Source organism: Camelus dromedarius, chromosome 18 (genome assembly GCF_036321535.1).
Source record: "Camelus dromedarius isolate mCamDro1 chromosome 18, mCamDro1.pat, whole genome shotgun sequence".
NCBI classification, from domain to species: Eukaryota; Metazoa; Chordata; class Mammalia; order Artiodactyla; family Camelidae; genus Camelus; species Camelus dromedarius.
In genome coordinates, this window is record NC_087453.1 from 19240004 (window position 1) to 19261629 (window position 21626).

A 21626-nucleotide genomic window follows, 5' to 3' on the forward strand; every position below is an offset into this window, starting at 1 on the left:
TGGCAAGTAGTTCGGGGTCGATACAGGGGAGGCATCACTAGCTCTAAGTCAACAGGAGAGAAACTCAGCTGCACGACAGTCTGAGGGCAGAGGACAGTGACACTGGGTTTCAAACTAGACTCCCTCTGGTACATCTCATTTCCCTCCTGTGGGAGGAATGCTCTTAGTATCTCCGCCACCTCTCTAACTCCCTAAGGGAGTCAACTTTCCATTAGCAAACACTTCCAAGGACCCAGCCCATCTCACCGGTCCTGGAGCTCAGCCTGTGGGAGGAATGCTCTTCGTGTCTCCCCCACCTCTCTAACTCCCTAAGGGAGTCAACTTTCCATTAGCAAACACTTCCAAGGACCCAGCCCATCTCACCGGTCCTGGAGCTCAGCCTTCTCCAGATCCCCCTGACTCTTCAGCTGTAGTAACTCCTGGCTCCTTTCGTGGGCTTCCTTCTCCAGCTCCTGGGTCTTGGCTAACAGCAGCAGCATCTGGGATGGCTCGCTCCCAGTCAGTCTCCCAGATCCATCAGATTCCCGAGACTGTGCTGCTCCCACAGTCAAGCGCAGACAACAGGTCAGCAGGGACCCGGAAAGCCTCACATGCTCAGCCTTGAGCTCTGTCAGGTCTCTGAGTACAAGCAAGGAAAGAGCCGACTCCAGCAGGGACCAGGGAAGGGAGCGCGGAGGTCAGGCCCAGTGAAGCCTGAGCAGCAGGTCTGGGAAAAGTCATCTGAATCCGATAATACCATCCCTCCCCACCAACTCTTCCACCCCTTGCCCTTCCTCCACAACCTGAGCCCCTCTACGACAGCAGCCCACTGTCAGAAGTCCAGGATTGGTAGGGCAAACCTTCTCCCTTCTTATCCCCACACTAACCTGTCGGTGGCTGACTTCATTTCCAGGAAGTGGCGTCGGAAGGTCACCACCTCCCGCCATAGACTGAGGAGGCGACTGTGCTCCCCTTTCAGGTAGCCCTTGAAGAACTGTGTGTTCAGAAACCCAGGTGTCATACCAAAGGGCAGAGGACATCTTCTGTCAACACAGGAGTCTTGGATTCCTCCTGACTATTGAGGGGAGGGAAGGAGGGACTGACAGGAGATAGCTTATGAATGAGTGTCTATATTCAGGTTATGCTGAAGTGTTTAATAAAGTTAGCAGTGGGATCCGAGAGGTCAAAGGGCCTGGGAGGGTATATGGCCTTCCTTGAGCTAGATTAGAAAAGGATAAGCTGCTCAACAACTGGGAGCTATTAGCATCATCACCACAGACTTATCATGATGATTAAATGATAGAATATATGTAAATCACCTGGCATAATACCTGGCCCAGAGCAAAGGCTCAGGAAACATTAGTTTCCTTTACTGGGATCTGAAAATTTCTTCCCCACTCAATTTCCATAGCTATCTCCTCAGCACCTAGATATGCAGACTTCTAGACGAGGGGAGCCAGTAAACTTTAAGATCCATCTAAAACCTGAGCTAGTCACTTAGGCAGGAACAGAGCTGCTTTGAGTGTCATCCTACCTCGACTGGGCAGGTAAGGACAGAACTAAGCTGACAGCCCAAGCAGGGCAGAGCTGCCAGCATGAGGGTTAAGGGTGGCCAGAGACTTTAACAACAGCTCAGTTTCCATCCAAGTCCCGAAGTTAACCCCTTCCAGCACTGACCAGGGCAGTTCCCACCCCTTTGTTTCTCTTACCTCCTGCTCCATCTGCCACTGGCTCTCCTTCCTCATTAGCTCATCCCGGGCCCGGATCCAGTCTACTGTCAATTTTTCCACATCTTCCCGAAGCGCTTTATTCACCACGTCAGCTTTTTCCATGTGCAGCCGAAGCTGGGTGTTCACCTCTGCTAGACTCTCACACCTGCACTGGGGAGGGGTAGGAGTAAGTACAAAATAAAGGTCTGAGCCAACCCTTGGACCTCTTGGAGTAAGATGACAACCACTGGAACTTTCCATTGCCAGGAACTGGAGGGCTAAGGCTGAAGTCCTTGGTTCTAATCCATGTCAGCCCTCGAGACTGAGGTTTCCCATCAGCTTTCTCCATCCGCCGGCCAACCACCCAGGCCAGAAAGTTGGGGTCCATCACCTTTGTTGTTCCTCCTCCAATCGCATTAGTAGCTGTTCCAGGTTTGGCTCCTCCACGCTTTCCCACCTCTGTGGGATCGGTCCCTTAACCAGACAAAAACAAGCCTTATTTACCTCCGAAGAGAACATCCCTCAGACCAATTCCCTGATGCCCTCTTCTACAGTAGCCCATTTTCTCTTTATTCTCTCTCCCCTTTGTTAGCAATATGCCTCTTTTCTCCACCACTGCATCCTGAAAGTAAACCCACTGCATCTCTCTTTCCAAAAGTAGACCTGTGACTTCTCCTGAAAGATGTCATTGGGTAGTGAAAAGAACTTCCAACCTAAGCATAATATATAACTTAAGCTCATAGTCTTGACTTCTATTACACTCATTTTTGGACCTTAAGAGAGTTATTTAACTTCTCTGAGCCACAAAGTCTTCAGCTACAAAATGAAGGTGATATCATTCTCCTCAGAAAGTTGCTTTGCAGATTAAGTGACATAATTCTATGACAATGCCTGAGGGTGCCTGGCCTACATAGGACAGTATTTAATAAGCCTTGGTTCTCTCCTTCTTCTGAGAGAATCTTCCAAGCGTTGTGTGAGAAGGTGCTGAGAGGGAGCAGGCACAAAGCAGATGGGTCTTTGAAAGCCAGTTCTCCCCAGCTGACAGCACAAAGAAATCCCTCTGCCACAAACATGTTTTCCAGGCAAAAGGCACATGCCTCTCTAAGACAGATAAACACTGACACCTTCTGGAGGAAAAATGTATCTCTTCCCTCGGATTCCACACCCCTTCCAATCTGATAATACTAAGTCTCCTGAAGCTGCATTTTGTCCTTAGAGAGCCAAGGGTTGGAGTTGGACAGGCCAGGAATAGCTCAGTCCAGTGAAGGTATCTGTGTGATATTCTCTCGGGCTGAAGAAAGAGAGGCTTCTACCAAATACCACCTTATCACACCCCAGCCTCCCTCAGTCAGCAAACAGGTCTAACTACTCTCACTGAGGGCTCAGGAGAAGCACAGAACAGCCTCACTCACCCCAGTGGCTTCCAGCTGCTTCTCCAGCTCTTGGCACCAGCTCCGGTACTGCAGCACCTGAGGCAAACAGAGCAGGATGCAGGCAATGGGCCACACCTGGTACAAACAGCCCAAAGCAAAGGCCCCCTGAGGGTCATGGGCACACCTGCTGTGAATGAGGGACTGGGTGATGATAGTGAGGTAAGGCCATAACATCTTATGGTTTCTACTTGGTCACTTAATACCACGTTCTCTATAGCTCTTGTATTGGAGAAGTAAGTTCATGGGCTTTGGAACCAGAGAACCTCGGGTCAGGTCCCAGCTCTAGACACAAACCGAGACAGCTAATTTAACCCTCGTGAACATCCCTGTTGAAAGGGACAAAATAGATGGCTCAAGGAGAAGTTGTGAGCATCAGAGGAGAGCTGGTTGGGGCTTTCCCATGTGGCTTGGTCCCCTACAAAGCTCATCCCACCTCAGCCCCCAGCTCTAGGTGTTCTCCTCTTTCCCCTTCCGGGAAGGGCGGCTGCCTCACCTTGGCCTGCAGCTTCCTCACAAGGGTTGCCTGCCTCTGCTGGGCCTCCTGGGAGCTCTTCAGCTTCCTCCAGGAGGCTGCTTGGTTCTCTGCCATCTGCTGCTGCAGCGCCAGCACTTGCTCCTCCAGCACCAGCTGCAGTGACTGGGGCTTCATGCTGTTCAACCCAGGGCCCCCTGTCTCCATGGGGGCAGCAGATAGTAAGCCCACAGGCCCCTACGCAGCCAGAGGCTGTTTGCTGCCAGCAGGGTCTCTAATCATTGCTGTGTCACTTGGACCTCCTCTTGAGCTGGGGACCAAAGCACACAGTGGAGGTGAAAGAACTGTCTAGATGACTCAAATTTATTCAGCAAATACTCATTAAGTCTGGCAAAGCTGGGCTGGACAAAGTAAATAGGTTCTTTTTATTACAGGACTCCTTGGAACTTTTAAAATGCTAAGATGGACCTCACTGCTAAAGGGTGGTGGGGTATGATGAGCACCATTTCCCAGATTTACTGGACCATGAGACAGGCTCACAGGACTAGTGTTTCCTGGCATGCCTTCTGGAACTCTGCACTAAACCAAGAGCTCCTAGTTTACCATTGCATCCCTAGTGCCTGGCACAGTGCCTAATAAACATTTGTTGGATGAATCACTAAAGCTGCTTTTAGGCCAGCAGTGGGGGTGGACACAATTAGAATACAATGTGGTCTATGTAGTAATAATAGAGACATCTTAGGATAGTATGGGAAGACAACAGAAGGACATTTAGCCCAACGGGGAGGGGGCTGTGAATGGTGTGAATCACGGTCATCATCATAGTTAATACTTGCTAAGTGCTTCTGTGGGTCAGTCACTTTCTTGTGCCTTCCTAACACATTTTGGCGTTAAGTACTATTACAACCCTTTATATGTGGATGAGGAAACTGGGGCTTACAAAGGTTAAGCCTCAGTTAAGAAACCAGAAAGGTTAAACAATTTGTCCTAGTTCATACTGTTGGCATTGGGTTGACTAGGGATTTGAATACAAGTAATTTGACTCTGACAGAGAGCAGCAGGCTTTTCAGGCAGGGGATCCAAAAGAAGGAGGGAAGGAGCCAGGTTCAGCAGGAAGGCAAACCAACGTCACCCACCAGGAGTGGGCCAGAACAGGGCAATGGGCCTCCCACAGGTGGGGGAGGCCAGCCTAACCAGTGACTTCAGAGATACCCAGGAGAATGGGAGGCAAGGTGGTCAAGAAGAGTTCAGGGTGCTAGTCCAAGTTCTACCTCTAATGGGCTCTGTGACCTCGAGCATGACACTTCCCTTTCAGGCTCCTTGTCCAAATATAAGGGCACCCAGCTACACGACCTCTGAGTTTCTAAGGCCTCTAAAACACATGGTAACCTGGGGTGGGGGGAGGTTGGAGTTATCTCATTTTATCAACCCTGAGACACCCACTGGAAGGGTTGAAGGAATACCTGTATTTTCAACTACCAAGAAAACGGTCTATTAGAGCTGCCTTCTTAGCAGCATCAGTCTCATAACCTGAAGGAAACAGCATGTACAGCAAAGGGAAATCTAACATTTGCAATATAGAAGGAGTTTTGGGGGCCCCAAGTCCCTTATGCACCAAACTGTTGATCTCCTCTGTCCTGGCTAAAGTGCCACTTCCTACCATGTCCTTCCAGATGTATCCAGGAATAGCTAATCATTTATATAGCCATATATATTTTTAAAAATCAATATTTAATATATAGAGAGAATGTGTATATTATATCTTATCATTACTAATTGTCTATCTTCTCTACTAATCTGTGAGTTCCTCAAAGGAGCTGACAATCATTTTGGTCATTAGTAGTTTGTTAACGATGCATAGCAAAGAAATGCATGCAGGGGCACACCTTAGACCCTTGGCCAGAGGTTACAAATGTGGACTTCTAGTTCTTTCCAGTCACTGTGTGGCCTTTACAATGGTTTTTAAGAATTTAAATTAGGTGCCAATGTTTACGACTGAGAGAATACAGATAAAAGTTCACATTTCTGGCTCCTTTGGAAAATCAGAATATGGAGTGACCCTTGACCCTCATTCCTACAAGGCAACAAGCAGCTGCAGTTAAACAGTGCCTGCCCCTTTCAGATAGGGCATGTGTTCTCCAATTCACCTCCCTCTCCGCCCCCTGGCCTAGCCTCAACCTCACACTGATAGCAGATTTCAATTGCCATTTCTTCGCACTTGTGCTATTGTTTTTCTTGTAACAGAATTATAGAGGAAAACTCAGCTTACTAATTTACATTTCCTCCTGGGCAACTGAAGATACCTGGTTTGCAGAATTTACACAGTAAGGAAAGGGCATAAAGTAGGAAGAATACAGTGGCATCAAAAAAGGCTCAGTGGCCCTAACACCCTGGCTGCCTCTTCTTAGCTGATAAACTGGGTTAGTACTCCAACATCCTCCCCTCTGCCCTTCCTCTCCACCAAGGCTTTATGGACCAACTCACCACAGCTCCGTGAAATGCTGGCTCTATCTCTTTCTTCTAGGTGGAGGCACAAACCTGCTGGGAAACAGTTCTTACTGCCAACACTATTAGCAAGAGTAGCTCCAGGAAAGGGTATATATACCTCAGTGGTAGAGAGCATCCTTAGCATGCATGAGGTCCTGGGTTCAATCCCCAGTACCTCCATTAAAATAAACAAATAAATAAATACCTAATCACCCCCCACCAAAAAAAAAAAAAAAAAAAAAAAAGAGTAGCTCCAAGTTGCTTTAAGGGACCTGAAGAACCTCTTCTCTCCTAATACTGTGAGGGTTGGGCTAGCCTTTGGCAGAGTCTCAGAGACCCCAAAGGCTACCTAACCTTCCTTTGAATCCCTCTCCTCAAATCATTAGGTTGAGCCATATGAAACTGCCAATATTTGCCCTTTAACCTATAAAATAATTATTTCATGTAATTCTACCCAATAATATATGCATATATATTTATAAACCTATATTATATATACGTTACATGAACCTAATATATAAGCAGCCATCCCACTGTTCTGGGAATTCTCATGTGAAATTCTCTTTTAGGATGAGGCTGCTTATCCTAAAGCAGTGACAACACTTCAGTAAAGAGATGGGATTATATTAGAATTATATGATTATTTTGCTTTAGCGGATAATTTAAAAATTTTAGAGCTATTTAAAAATTTAGTACAACTCTCACTTTATAGATAAAGAAACTGAGGCTTACAGAGATGAAATAATTCATTCTGTTTATATTTTGTTTGTATGCCCCATTTACCTCAAAAAATGATTTGAGGGGGAGGGTAGTAGGTCAATGGTTGAGTGTGTGCTTAGTGTAAATGAGGTCCTGGGTTCAATCTTCAGTACCTCCACTTAAAAAAATAAATAAACCAAATTACACCCCCCCACCCAAAAGTATAAAATTCAATGGTTTAAAAAAATAATTTGAAATTATTGCAAATGTACCATACTGTAAGGTGTTACTAATAGGAGAAGCTGGGTGCAGGGTATATAGGAACTCTCTGTATTATGCAATTTTTCTGTAAATCTAAAATTGTTCTAATAAATAAATTTTATTTAAAAAATGATTTGAATTGTTTTATGATTAAAACCCCAAAAAGGAAATTCACTAAAACAGGAATAGAAAGATGGTGGGAACAGAGAAAAATTATACCAGAAATTTTTCTGAAATTAAGATTTAGTTCTAAGCTTCCTCAAGACACAATTCAGCACCTTTTATTAATACACTGTCAGATCAGCCAGAGAATAAATAAACTAGAAGAACTCCAAAAGAAGGGTAGGTTTCAATGCCCCTCCGAAAAGGAAAAGGTTAGTAGTAGTAGTTGGCAAATGATAACAGACTGGACTGCATTCAAATGAGACATAATGGATGTCAGTGTGCTTTGTAAACTGTAAACCACTGAATAGATGTTATCATTACCACAGGAAAAAGGAAAAAGATTCAATTCTTTTATACATTAATTTATCCCGTAAACACTCTTGGATTCCAGTTCAGTATCAAGTAACTGGCCACAGTGATACAGAAATGAATAAGACTTGCTGGGAACCAGATTTGGAAGGGCAGCAACCTTTGAACCTAGGGTGGAGAGTGACAGAAGAGTGATATAAATTATGTATTTAGTCTCCCCTCATCCAAATTCTTCCAAAAGGAGCATTTAAACAAAGTTTAAAATAGAAGCAACACCACCTAAACTTGCAGTAGAGGTGTAAATGTTCCAAGGACTAAGATGAGGACAATATTATTAAATAGAATTTGCCATGTAAAGCAAAAAAGGAAAAACCCTTGAGGGCACAAACATTTTATTTCCTGAGCAAAGAAACTATATATATTTGTCTGCTGAGATACTTTCTGTTTCTTACTTAAAAAAATTAGCATACAGCTCCTTGTATAAACCTCATACGTGGGACCTCTCTGCCTTCCTCCCACGTCTAAGGCTTCTCCCTTTAGTCTCCTTGCTGGCTCCTCCTTATCTCCCCACCATTTAAAGGTTGAGGCCCCAGGGCTCAGGCTTCAGGCCTTTTCTCCACCTACATTCATTTCCTAGGTAATCTCACCCAGTTTCATGGTTTAAAATTGTACCTATACACCCATGACTCCCACTGTTACATCTCTAGCCCACACTTTCCTCTGGAACGTCACACTCCTATACTAAATCCAAACATCTATTTAACGTCTCCACATAGATGTCTAACAGGCATCTCGAAGTTAACTTGTCCAAAAGTGAACTCTCATTCCTCTAATCCTTCCCATTTCAATAAATGGTAATCCTATCCTGGTTGCTCAAGCCAAAAGCCTTACAGTTATACTTACTCCCTTCTCCCACATCCTATAACCAATCCATCTGCAAATCCAGTTCCTAACATCTTTGACCCTTCTGACCCACCCCCATCATCATCCTGAGCTAAGCCACTCTCCCTTGCCTGGTGTGGTAGCTTTAGGTATGCCCACAAATTCTTTGATATTCCTCCCTTCAAGAGGGGAGCCTAATTCTCTCCCCTTGAGTGTGAGCTGGAATAAAGTTACTGAAGCTGAATAAAGCAGAAATGACTTCCAGACAGGATCACAAAAGGCCTCCCCTCTTGAAGGAGAAATAATAAAAATGGCTGCACTTAGGCTAACAAATTCTCAGCTTTATGCTTACTGCCTGCTCTCAGAATGGTCAGCAAATCTGATTGACCGGACACTGCTCCCAGCCCCAGGCCCATTGTTAAAGCTAAAGTTATTGATTTCACTGTTTTTACTTTACTCTGGCAATTCAAATTTATAATCATATTTGGCTTCTGAGTCATTTTCCAGGAAGGAGTTCACGGAACTAACCCTGCAAGATACGCTAATTTGTCAAAAAGGAGAAACATGCCGCAGGTGTTTGTGAGATAAAAGACTGGAAAAGTTACAACCACTAGCCTCTATAGAACTGTTGCCTGAGGATGTCCTGACACCAAGAAATCTTGTGACAAGATAAATGATTCTGTTGATTGTTGTTTTCAGTTAAGCTATAACTATATAATCACCCTACCCCACCCCCAAGGTAGGTTTACAGTTTTGAAGGCACTAGCCTGCTGTGAGTCCCCTTCGCCTGGCAAAGCAGTAAAGCTGCCTCTTTTCTTCTAAGCTCTAAGATCTTGTCTCTGAGTTATTCGGCTTGTCAGGGACAGGGGCAATCTTTCCACAACACTCTCTCTCCCTTTCTTCCCACTCTCCCCGCAGCCCTATGAAAAGGCCCAGTGGTAAGGAACTTGGGAGCAGACCGGCCATCAGTTTGACCGTAATCTTCTGAGAGATCCTAAGCCAGAAACAGCCAGCTGAGCTGCTCCCAGATTTCTGACCCACAGATATATGCTATACTAAATGATTGTTGTTTCAAACTGCTAAATTTTGGATTGATTTCTTGCACAGCAGTAGATAACTAATACATTTGGATAATTACAAAAGTTTCCCAGGTGGTAGTGAATGCTTCCACTCTTGCTTCCAAAATTTTTTTCCCAGCAGACTAGTGAGAGTGATCCTTTTAAAAGTGACAGACTGCGCCCCTCAGAACCCTTCAGTGGCCACTCAGTAAAAACCAATATCATTATAATGGCGTATTGGGCCCTAATTATTTGATCCCAGGCTCCAATTGTTTTCATTCCATTTCTTACTCCTCTCCCTTTTGCTCATATCCCTTCAGCCACACGGTTGATCTTGCTGTACATGCTTGGAACACAGCAAGCCACACACTCATCCAGGGCCTCTTCCACACTTGCTCCCTTACCACCTTCAGGTCTCTGTTCAAATGTCACCTTCTCAGTAAGTTGTTCCCTAACCACCCAATATAAAACACCCCCCCCATTTTTCTACCTACTTTCCCATGCTTTATCTATCCCTATCTGAGTATTATGTGTAATATATCTAATACAATGTAAATTTTCCAAGTGCAAGAACATTGTTTTATTGACTGCTGTATTCTCAGCTCCTAACACAGTGCCTGGTAAACAGCAGGTACTCATTAGATATTTGACTGAATGAATTAATTTAAGAACATCAGGCAACATGATCTATATCAATGGTCGTGCAAAACGCTAACGGTTCTATAACCTTCTAAAAGGTAAGAAACAAGCAGACCCAGATCATGTAGTTTGTATAGTGCTTTACTCTCTCAAAATAAAAAACACTTTGAGATGAAATTATTGCCTTCATTTTACAGATAAGAAAACTGAGGCTCAAAAAAACAGAAGGGACATAACTGGTCAGTGGCAGAGCAAAGATGGAACCCCAATCCGCTTCCAAACTCTATGCCCTCTCCCTTATACGATGCTGCCTCCTCAATTATGAAATATGAAGCCACAGTTCTGCCAGGGACACTTTCTAAAGGGTGTGAAATGATGAGGTCTAGGTCTGCAACTCTCTGATGGAAAGGAGCAAAGAAAGGTAGAGTGCAACTTAAGAAGCAGAGGGCTAGCAGCAGGTTATAGCCTTGGTTTTGTCATGAACTCACTCTGTATATTTGGGAACATCAATTCTCCTTCCCAAGTCTTCTCATGTGCATCAGAATCGTGGCCTTCGTAACTCATGGGCCTAAAGTAAAGACCAATTTAGCAGACATTTACCAAAACCAAAGGAAATCTAGTGAAATTATCACATACTCCGGGGACAGATAACCTAGAATTCATATCCCAGCTCCAGTCACTTAATAGTCATGAGACTCTAGGCAAACTGATCTCTGAGGACCTTAGCTTCTTCATGCATAAAACGTGAACCCACCTTCTGGAGTTGCTGTGAGGATTAAATGGGCCTTTTCATGTAATACACGTAGTAGCACCTTTGTGACTATTCAGTAGATATTAGCTATCATTATTATCATCATGTGCTAGGCCCTGGGATACAGATGAAAAAGGCAAGGCATAACACCCCAACAAGTGCACGGCTATAGAGAAAGAAGCAGGAAAAAATAAGTCGGTGCATTGTGTGCAAAACCCAGCAACAAGCTAACTGCGCCTGCAGAAAGAGGCTGGGAAAGGTTTCAGAGGAAGTGATATTTAAGTTAGGTCCCAAAGAATGAAAGTTCCAGAGTGGGACGGCGGGTAGGACCGGACAGATCACATGCAAAGCCCCAAGGGCACAGGGAGCCGCAAAATTCTGGGAGCCGGGAGCAAGAGCAGAGGAGAGCGCAGCGCCTTATCCTGACAACCCCAGGCTCCTTGGTTTTGGATACCAAGGTCGGGAAGATCCCTTTCTGCGCGGACTAGAGCCCAGAGTGGTGGCGGCAGCAGGACGCGGAGGCAAGGGGCCGGGAGCCCTGGGCCTCGGGTTCCTCCCAGAGAACTGGAGGCCGCCGCCCGAACAGGATTCCCTAAGGCGCCCTAGCAGGCAGGTCTGTGGGCCTCGGACCGTTAACCCGGGCACCTCCCGCTGCCCTTGAGGCCCCACCTCACCACGCTCGGCTCCCGCAGATTCCCAGGGTGCTCCTCAGCGCCGGAGCGACTGAAGCCGTAGCTAAGGCCCGGCCGGGGGCGGGGCGGGGGCCCACCTAGGGGCTGCGGCACAGACCCCGCCCCCCAAACTCCCGCCCTTTCGGAGGGCTCCGCCCCGCCGAGTAGCGCGCCTGCGGGCGGCCTGCGCCGCTTAGGGGCCTCCTGCCATGTTGAGTACTGGCAGCCAGTTTATGAGAGTGGCCCAGAACGAAAGGGGATTACATTAAGAGAGATAATATCCCCTTGCCAAAAATTGTGACAGCCAGGGTTGCTGGACTCGAGCAAGAGGACTTTTGGTAATAGAAAAAAAGTTGCCCTCAATCATCCCCCTTTTGGCTTCCAGGTTACACACTGCGCATGTGTTTGGTCACCTGGTTCTAGGTGCGCCTGCGCACTGCGCCACACACGAGCCAAAGTACAATTAACAGCTGCGCGCAAAGGGGAATCCGCTCCTGGATCGTGTTACAGCCTCAGTTTCAGTCCCGATGCACGAAGCAGCTGCAGGCAACACAACGCTGACAGCATACTCACTTAGTGTCGTTTGAACACACATTGCTTCCACGAGGTGTTCTCTTTACCTGGATGTGCTGCCTCCGTCCGGAGAACTACAGTTTGATTATCTGCGTAAGCCTGACTTTCTCTAGAGGCGTTATTCCCATAGAGTTCTGTGCATAAATTATCAATGCGCTTTCTTAGAGTTGTAAATTCCATATACCTGCCTTCCTTTTCCACTCATTGGTTCTAAATTTTTAGAAAAAACTTGGGGAACTTCTTAAAATGTAGACTCTCAGATTGCACCCCTAGAGTCTAAAGCAGGCGTGGAGCCTAGGAATCTGCATTCCAGTAAATAACCAGGTGACTCTGATGCATGGAGAACACATTTTGAGAAAGACTGCATAAGACTCTGTATCCCTGGCACCCAGCACAAGGCGTGGTACAAAATAGGTGCTCAGTAAGTATTGAGTGAATGGATGGATGAATGGATAGCAGGAGTGAAATAGGCAATACACAGCCAAAGGGAACCTGAGAAGGAAACACTTTGATGAGAGCTATATTTTATCTTTTCTCCTATAAGAACAAAATAGGTTCTTAAGAGTTACCTTGAGGAAAAAGAGAAAGTAAGTGGGAGGACAGGGAGGAAGGGAGGACACTGATTATGAAAGGCAAACGACGTTGAGAAGAAGAAACATCCTAGACATTGGACAGAGAAAAAGATGCTAAGAATCAGCCTTGTGAGAATCCACCCCAGGGAAATACTCCCGTAACAGGTTGTGTACAAGAACATTACACACACCAGCCACATACTTTGCCGTCTGCCTAGACCAGTTTTCCCCCAGCTCTTGGATTCACTCATAACTTCCCCTTTCTTCAGGTCTTAACCTAAATGATATTTCCTCAGCTATATCTTCCCTGACCATGCTATTTAAAGTAGTATCGTATCATTTTCTATCTCTTTTCATAGTACTTTCATAGTATTTTTTACTTATTATTTGTTTTGGTTTACTTATTATTTTTCTCCACCTCTAAAATTTAAGCTTCGTGAGGATAGGATACTATGTCTGATTTATTCTTAGAATTTAACATAGAGCCTGACACATGGTAGGTGCTAAATAAGCATTTATGGAATGAATAAAGTCAGCTCAGTGTTACAAAAGTTAATGACATAAATCCATCAACAAACAACACAATACATTTTAAGACCATGAAGAACAAACAGGTTTCAGACTTCCAAGACGTACCAATAAAGGGTAAACAGAATAGAAGAGGATTAAAACCAAACAGTATTTGATTTTGTAAAGGGCAGTTTGTTAATTCATTCCCTTATTCATTTATTCATTCATCTAGCAAACATTTATTAACTATCTATTATGCACTAGTATTGGATAATAGTGCAATGTATTAACAGCAAGTTGGAAATCATGTTAAAACATGGTAAGGTAGTACAACTGGGTATTTTGTCTGAGCCAGAGCAGAGAGTGGAGTCAGCTAATGTGTGAGAGTGGGTAACAGTCCCCTCTAGAGGTTCTGTAGGCTCTCAGGGTACATCAGCTTTCAAACAAAGTATCAGGAACATTTGGGACAAAGAAAAAGGCGTTCATATACATCACTTGAATTGCTTGGGACCCTAAAGTCCTGTGGGAAAAGACTTAATCTCAACACAATTAGAGTCTGGCCATGTTCAAACCTGTCTGATGAATTAGAGTGGGGAGAAAGCCTCAAAGGAGGCTGGACTGGAAGGAGAGGCAATGGATCAATTGAAAGAAAACCAACCTTGGTCCCCTCCAAGTGAACTGGGATTCTTCCTTTAGGTCTTAAATTCCATCCTTGGGAACATGCTTTATATCCTAACCCTCTCCCAGGGCTGCAATATGGATCCCACATCCCAGGCTTGCTCATTATTTATAGATATTCATCCCTGCCCAGTGCCAAGAGGCCACCTGGACTGACTTTCTTTTTATTATATATGTGAAATTTCAAAGTGAGGTGCTAAAAAATCGTATGTTTTTGCTAATAGCCTAAAATCTGTTTAAAGTTTTTAAATCCTTTATCTATGATGTTAAGAGAGTGGAGGGTAGGGAATCTGTGTTGAGATATTTTTGGCTGTAAGTCCCCACCCTTCTTGGGGGAGATGTAATTGCTCAAGCCAAGTGATTGAGAGAGGGGAGTTCCAGTAGGGTTTGAGATGCCAAATCCAAGGCCACTGCAGTTGGAGAGCATAAGGACTGGATCAACCTCCTGCCCAGGAAATCTGTTAGCAAGAGACAAGCCTGCTAACTGCTTTGGTGGCAGACCCAGGAGAGTACTGCTCTGCTGGGGTTATCCTGCTCTTCCAGAATTTGTCAGGGGATGTTTTCTGTAGACCAGATGTGCACTAAATGAAAGAAAGAGAGCCTGCATAGGCCTATCCTGGGTCCTATTCAGTAGGGCCTCCTAAAAGTGTAAAGAGAAGTAAGAAATAAGACAAATGACCGTTGGCAATAGAGATGCCTTTGCTAAAAGGCATGCAGGAGAGAGGCCCAGCAGGGAACCCCCAAAGAACCTGTAAAAGCACCCAATGATGCTTTGTTGATGGACAGCTTGAAACATCTGCCAAACCCAGAAAGCACAAAGCCATCTACAATACTAATGCAAAGACTTTCCCCACCCCTTTCCCCTTCTTCCTCTCCATGTCAACACCTTGAGTGACTTCAGTGAGTTGAGGATGACAGAGGGGAAAAATTGAAAAGAAAAGAAAAAAAAAAAAAGCAACCATCCCCCTCTTTCTCACTGCAAGCTGTCTGAAGCAGAGCTGGGGTCACCAAAGGAATATAGCATCTTGTAGTAAGCTGTGAACAACTTGCTGCTGTCCATCAGAGTCTATTCATTTATCATTAAATAGATATTGATTAAGTACCTACTATGTGTTAAATCCTGTGCTAGACACTGGGAGAGACCCAAAGAACAGTAACACGTGGACCCTGCCTAGAGCCTCAGTCCAAGGCTCAAATGGGAGGCAGGTGGGTAAACACATATTTTATACACCTACAGGGTGGTAAATTCTACAAAGAGGGAGTGGCTGGCTTCATAGAGGTGGTGCCATTATATACTGATTATGGAGGATAAATCTGCTGAGCAGACAAAGACAGGAAGGGTATTTCAAGCAGTGTGCACAAGACAGTGATGTGCAAGAGTATGGATGTTTGGGGAATGCCGAGGATTTCCTCTAGGCACTCTTCTTGCTGATTCTGCCACTTGGTTGGATCATATTGTTAGTGGATAGAGGGACCCCTAAATTAGGAATCCCACCAAAGTGTGGGTCCTTACCACCAGCTGTGAATGAATTTGTGCAGCAGAGACAGAGGGACAAACTGAACAACTGCTTTGTTGCTCGGAGGGGGAAAAGGAAGGAAAGCAATGGAGCAGGGAAAAAGCACTTGAGCAGGGAGCCATCAGCCAAGACAGCTGGTAGAGACAGCTCCAGCTGCGGCTGGGGGCGTGTGGACTTTTATGGGAGGCTTCTGCCATCATATCTTAATTCAGAGTATGCTGTAGCCAATCACCTTTCTTTTCTGTCCTTGTATGTGGGCTTTTCCAATTGTTGTCATGGCAATCGTCAACTGTCATGATGCTGTGGGTGTGTCACTTAGCATGCTAATGAATTACAATGACAGTATAATGAGGCTCAAGATCCACTGGAAGTCAAATCCTCCACCATCTTGGGCTTTGCGGGTTCTAACCAGTTCTTGTTTCTTTTCTTTGCCTCCTGAGATTTAGATAAAAGTAATTGGCTTCTATTTGAGGGAGGGGCAGAGGTATGATCCTGGGGGCAACAGCCTTGGTAACCAGAACCCCAAGGCTGCACTATTGCTTCTTGATTGTTCCTCCCTTGTTTCTGCATTCCCTCCCTTCCCTGATTAGAAACTGTCTGAAACTCTTTGCCGCTTGGAACTCAGGGAAGGTCAATGAGGCTGAATGAAGCCTATTTCCTACAAACAAGAAATGGGAAACAAGAAAAGATTGGCATGGAAGGACCCCACAGTGTCCTGCTGGATATCAGTATGAGTCTCTGTGGATTGGAAAATTAGATAATAATACAATCGCCTCCATCAACTGGATATTTCCTCCCTGGTCCTGACCCTGTCTCAGGTCTCCTTCCAGTTCTTGCCCCTTCCCACTGATTAAGTCAAGCTCCAAGTACCAACTCACCCAAGTGGGACATTTCCTGAAGGGGGTGGTATCTTTTCACCACTGGTCAGGGCTTGGGGGAAAAAACGATGTTCAGGGATAATCTCCCATAGGACCATGTCCTCTCTTTCTTCAAAAAAATGAGCCTTTAATTATGTTCTAACCTGAGACTCTATCTGTTGCCTTATGTGACACAGCAACTAAACTCTAAGGCTCTGGACAAGAACCAGATGTAGGAACATGGTAGAAAGAATACTGGACTCAGAGGCAGACATGTTCCCCTGGGTTTGAACTCCTGGCTCTGCCTTGTGTCCTGGCGCAACCCACTTCCCCTCTCTGAGCCTCAAATTCCTCAGCTGCTAATGGGGATAATAATGCTTACCTATTAGAGTTTTTATGTGCAAAGTGGGAGATAAAGGTAGATGAAGAGAGGGAGGAGTGGAAGGAGTACAGCAAGAATTTGAGATTTCTGAGCTCAAGAATGACAATAAGGTTTCCAGGTCCCTAACTATTAACAGTGGTTACCTCTAGGGAGAGAGACTGGGGAGCAGCTTCTTTTAATTTAACAAACTTTGGTATTGTTTGAATTTTTAAAATATATTCAGTAAGGATATCGTACTTATTTGTTTTCAAAGCTTGTATTGCATAAAAAGTCATCAAGGAGACTGGTAAGAGTGGTTGTTTCTGAGAAGGACTAGAAGACCTGTGGTCTTGGGTGGGTTGGAGACTTTGTGTTCTTTGAAATTTTTTCAGCATGAATTTGTATTACTTTTCTTTCCAATATACATTACTTTTTAAAGAATTTTTAAATTTTTTGTTTATTTGTTTTAGAACTTGGAAGGGTAATTAGGTTTATTTATTTCATTTATTTATTTATTTCATTTATTTATTTCATTTATTTATTTATTTCATTTATTTATTTATTTATTTATTTATTTATTCATTCATTCATTCATTCATTCATTCATTCATTCATTCATTTATTTTAATGGAGGTACTGGGGATTGAACCCAGGACCTTGTGCATGCTAAGCACGCACTCTACCACTGAGCCTTACCCTTCCCGCTAAAAATATTTTTTAGATAAAGAAAAATATTTTAAATAAAGAATAAAAGTGAAAATGTGTGGTTACTTTGTTTGTGACCCACATCTGCAACAGACAGAAATGTACATACACCCGCACACAATTATGGTATCTGCAGGGGACTGGGATGGATCCACCTAGAATCCACCATATACTCTGATGAGATGCATTTCCTGAGGAGCTTAGCTGGGGGAGCCATTGAGAACACACTGGAGGCAAGCCCAGAGGAGTGGCAGCTCTTGGGAAGTTTAAACGACACAAACCAGAATGATGGTTGAAGAGAGGATTAGGCGACTCTGCACTTGCTGGGGCTCTCTGGGCTCCCTGGACGGGGACGACCCAGGCCCCACAGATTATAAGAAGCACTGAAGGAGGTCCAGGGCCTCTTGGCCTCCTCCCGGCTAATTCCTTATACATAGGGTGATGCCAGGAAAGATCAATCCTTCCTTGCTGTGGGGAAGAGCACTGGATTCAGAGTCATATGTTTGGGTTGAGTCCTACCTGGATCATTTCTAGCTATGTGGCCTTGTGTCAATCACTTAACAACTCTGAGACTCAATTTCCTCATTTGTGAACAAGGACAATATTAACAACTGTACCTTTTTTTGAAGTCATAATTTATGGAGCACCTACTATATGTTGGTCACTGAAAGAAAGGTGCTCTACCATGTAAATATATTTAGTTTTTAAGTGGTCTGTGAAACATTTTTATGCTAATTTTACAGGTAAAGAAACAGGCTCAGGGAAGTGATTTTTTATAAAGATATAAATAATAGGTAACATTTATGTAGTGCTTTCTATCTGTGAGACACTGTTCTAAGAACTTACAATAAAAATTTATAACAACTCTATGAGGTAGGAATATTATTATTAACCTCGTCTTATATTTGAGGAAACTGAAGCACAGAGAGATTAAATGATTAGACTCAGTTTACACAGCTGGGAAATTGGGGAGCTAGGATTTGAAGGCAGGTAGCCCAGCTCTTAATCATTATGTTACAAGTCAGACAAATCTCCTGCTTAAAATTCTTCATTAGGTTTCCTGCTGCAATAAAAATAAAATCCAACTTCTTTTGTCTGGCTTGCAAAGCCATACTCAATGTGGTCCTGACACAATCTGACATCTCCTATCACTCCCCCCATGCTCACTTTGCTTCAGCTGCACCAGCTTCTCATGGTTCCAGAGATATGCCAAACACATTCATGCCTCAGCGCCTTGGCACTTGCTGTTCCTACCAATAGGAATGATCTTCTTCCAGACCTTTGTATGACTCATTCCCTCACTACATCTGGACCTTTTCTCCCCCTCAGAGACATTTCTATCTAAAATAGACATCTCTTTGACCCTGCTTAATTTTTCTTCACAGCACTTAGCATTCTCTGAAATTATACATTTATTTGCTTGTTTGTCTCTCTCTTCCACCAAAATGTCAGCACAGGCTTGGTCATTTTGCCACTTCTAAGTGTCCAGTGCTTAGGCCCAGGATGTAACACATGGTAGACACCCAGTATATCATTGATGGATAATTTAGTACATAAATGGATGAATACCCAAGGTCGCCCAAGTGGTTAGTGACAGAGCCAGGATAGAAACTGAGTTGTCTGATCCTGGAAACCATACTCTTAACCACTGTTGCTATACTGAGCTGACTCTGAGATACAGGATATTCAGATAGCATAAACAATGTGAAGCTGCTTTGAAAATTGCTATGTGCTTGAAAAAAGCAAAGGATGATGGTGACAATGATGATGATGATAATGATTTAGTTCACTGTTTGCCTGTCTATGAAATGGGTATAAATAATACTCTGGCCTGCTGACTTTGAGAGGTTGTTTTGTGGAGTGCCAATGAGATGGATTGGAAAACATGTGTAACAATTAAAGGCTCTACATGGTAGAAGGGACTGTAAAGATTATTTCCATGCCAGTGGCTTCCCAAGACTCCTAACCTCTACCTCAAGTTTGACATTAATATTTCTGACAGGAGGGGAGAGGTGGGGGGATATGGGGGACCAAGGGACTCTGCGTCCCAGTAATTAAACATGTTGGGACTGAAGCATTGCCAGTGGCAGCATCTGGTTGCAATTACCAGAGGGGACCGAAGTGATTAGTCACCTTTATAGTGAGAGCCAGGCCAGTCCCCTGGGCTTCTCCCTGGAGAGGGCCTTCTAAGCAAGCTCAGAGTCCCCTTTCCCCACTCCAACCCCGTTTCTGAAGTTCCCTGGTCCACAAATAATAGCCTTGCTCTGAGACTCCTCCATGTCCCCAAAGCCCCAGCCCATTGGATGAGACCTTGACTAAAAGCCAAGAGTATAGTAATTGCCCCTTACCACCCTTTTACTTCTTGTGTTTCTAGAAGCCAGGTCAGGATTCTTCGGTATAAAATGCGTTGGAGCCGGAATTAGGCTTAAAATGCAATTTAATCTTTCTGAACTTCAGTTTTTTCATCTACAAAATCAGGGTACTAAGAGTGCCTTCATCATAGAGTTATTGTGAAGATAACTAAGATAAAAATGCAGTGGGAGACAGAGGCCAGAGTCTAGTTTACTCCAGTTCATGCTCAATAAATAGTAGCTTTTATTAGTATTTGTCAGATACCAGGCTAATCACTTTTTATAATTTACTTAATCAAACACCCTGTGAGGTAGGTACTGTCATAATTGCTGTGCAGTTTCAGAGGGATTTAGAGGCTTCCAAAGATCACATAATGCAGCAAACCATGTAGCAGACCCAGAATTCAGAACCAGGCCTGTTTGTCTCCAGAGCCCTTACTCTTTCTCAAACCATGTTTGGGGGTGTCTAGATTGTTTTATTTATTCACCCCTTCATTTATTCACTTACTCAAGCTTATGAAGTGCCTAATAAGTGGCAAGACAGACTCCCTCCCTTTAAGGAACTCAGAGTCCTGCAGGGAAGGCACGATGTGTCTAAAAGCAACTATACTTTAAAGGAGAAAATGATGGCTTTTGCTAGGGCCAGTTAGAGATTCATTCATCTATATGACACATACTGAGAACTTGCTATGTGCTGGGCTCTGTGCCCAGCCCTGGGAATAATTGAAAGATAAATATGGTACGGTCTAGTCATACTCTAATGGGGGAGACAGGGATGTAAATAAATTATTACTGCTATAAGGAATTAAGTTATGATTTTTAACATATGAAAAAATACACAGAGTAGAAGAAATGAACTATGTTTAAGACAGGGAGCTGAGGCAGAACTGGGTAATCTTTGAGCTACCAAAGTGGAAAGGGGCATAGGAGATCTGTGATGGCAATTCAGGAGTGTGCATTTTCTGGTGGATGAGGGAAGGCTTCACGGAGGAGAGGGCACATGAGCTGACACTTTCCAGTGGGCAGGTTTTAGACAGCAGGAGGGTTGGGACAGAGAGTCCTGGAGGCCTAGAAGCCAGTTATAAGGTAATTGTATTAGGACAGGCCATGAGGAGGACTGAGACAGCACAGCGAGGCACTGGGGATAGAGAGGAGGGAGAAAGGTCAGACAAGTGGACAAGTCCAAAGGCAAGCCAAGTGTGGTGAATCTGGGCAACTGGAGGGATAGTCATGGATTCAGCTCTTCCTTCAAGCTCCCCCAAAAGAGTGTCTGATAGTGCATTGATCTTTTGAGATGGGGAGGTGGAGTTCTACTGGGTTTCTGACCTTGGAGCACCAGATGAAGCTTGAAACAGCCAAGTTATGCAGCTGTGTTCTGAAGATTAGCGAGGATCTGGGAAAGACTGGTCAAGCACCTGGACACCCCAGTCATGAGTTTCATCTTCTTTCATTCATTAAACACTTACTGAACTTCCGCTCTGTGCTGGGTTATGCTGGGAAACTGATCTGGTGACGAACAGATTTCTATCAGGCAGGCTCAAAGAAGCTCATTAAGAAGGAAGCTTACCTGACTACCACTTCTACCACTGCCATACCTCTCACAGTGTGACAAGTGTTATTGTAGCAAAATGTTCAGGACGGGGGTATTGGCTCTGGTGATTAGGGAAGGCTTCCTGGAGGAGGTGAATTTTCAGCAAAAGCTCTCAGAATAAGGACTTCCTCCAGTTGTGGAAGTAAAAGGAATCGTATTCCAGGTAAAGGGAACAGTCCCCCACTCCACCATAAGTCCAGCTGGAATTCAGACTTCTTCCCGAGCTACTAGAAAAAAATCATGTGGGAAATCATTTTTCCAGTCTCCTGCAGGGGTCACTGCTGCCCCAGGCTTGGGCTGCCACTTCTGGACTCAGCCAGTCCTTCCCAACAAAACTGAGTCTGTCTTTGCTGGGGTGGTAGTGAGGTACACTCGGAACCTGCCTCCATCCAAGGA

The 21626-nt window shown here is 44.4% G+C and overlaps 1 protein-coding gene across 6 annotated transcripts in view; it reads right to left on the minus strand.

The window, feature by feature from the left end:
• The window catches only part of CEP250 (centrosomal protein 250), a 46953-nt gene extending 35303 nt beyond the window's left edge, over positions 1-11650 (minus strand). Inside the window, exons 1-9 of one of the 6 annotated variants that reach the window (XM_031433926.2) lie at positions 11514-11650; positions 10582-10661; positions 6078-6131; positions 3615-3903; positions 3101-3157; positions 2080-2162; positions 1689-1854; positions 867-973; positions 364-618 (exon numbers count right to left, since the gene is read on the minus strand). In XM_031433926.2, coding sequence (XP_031289786.1) covers positions 364-618; positions 867-973; positions 1689-1854; positions 2080-2162; positions 3101-3157; positions 3615-3800 — 854 coding nt within the window. In that variant the 5' untranslated portion in view covers positions 3801-3903; positions 6078-6131; positions 10582-10661; positions 11514-11650. Of the gene's footprint in view, positions 1-246; positions 260-363; positions 619-866; positions 1055-1688; positions 1855-2079; positions 2163-3100; positions 3158-3614; positions 3904-6077; positions 6132-10581; positions 10662-11513 lie in introns of those variants that run through there. The other 5 variants (XM_031433923.2, XM_064475736.1, XM_031433922.2 and 2 more) reach the window with 5 other exon arrangements.
• Between the last annotated feature and the right edge of the window lie 9976 nt (positions 11651-21626).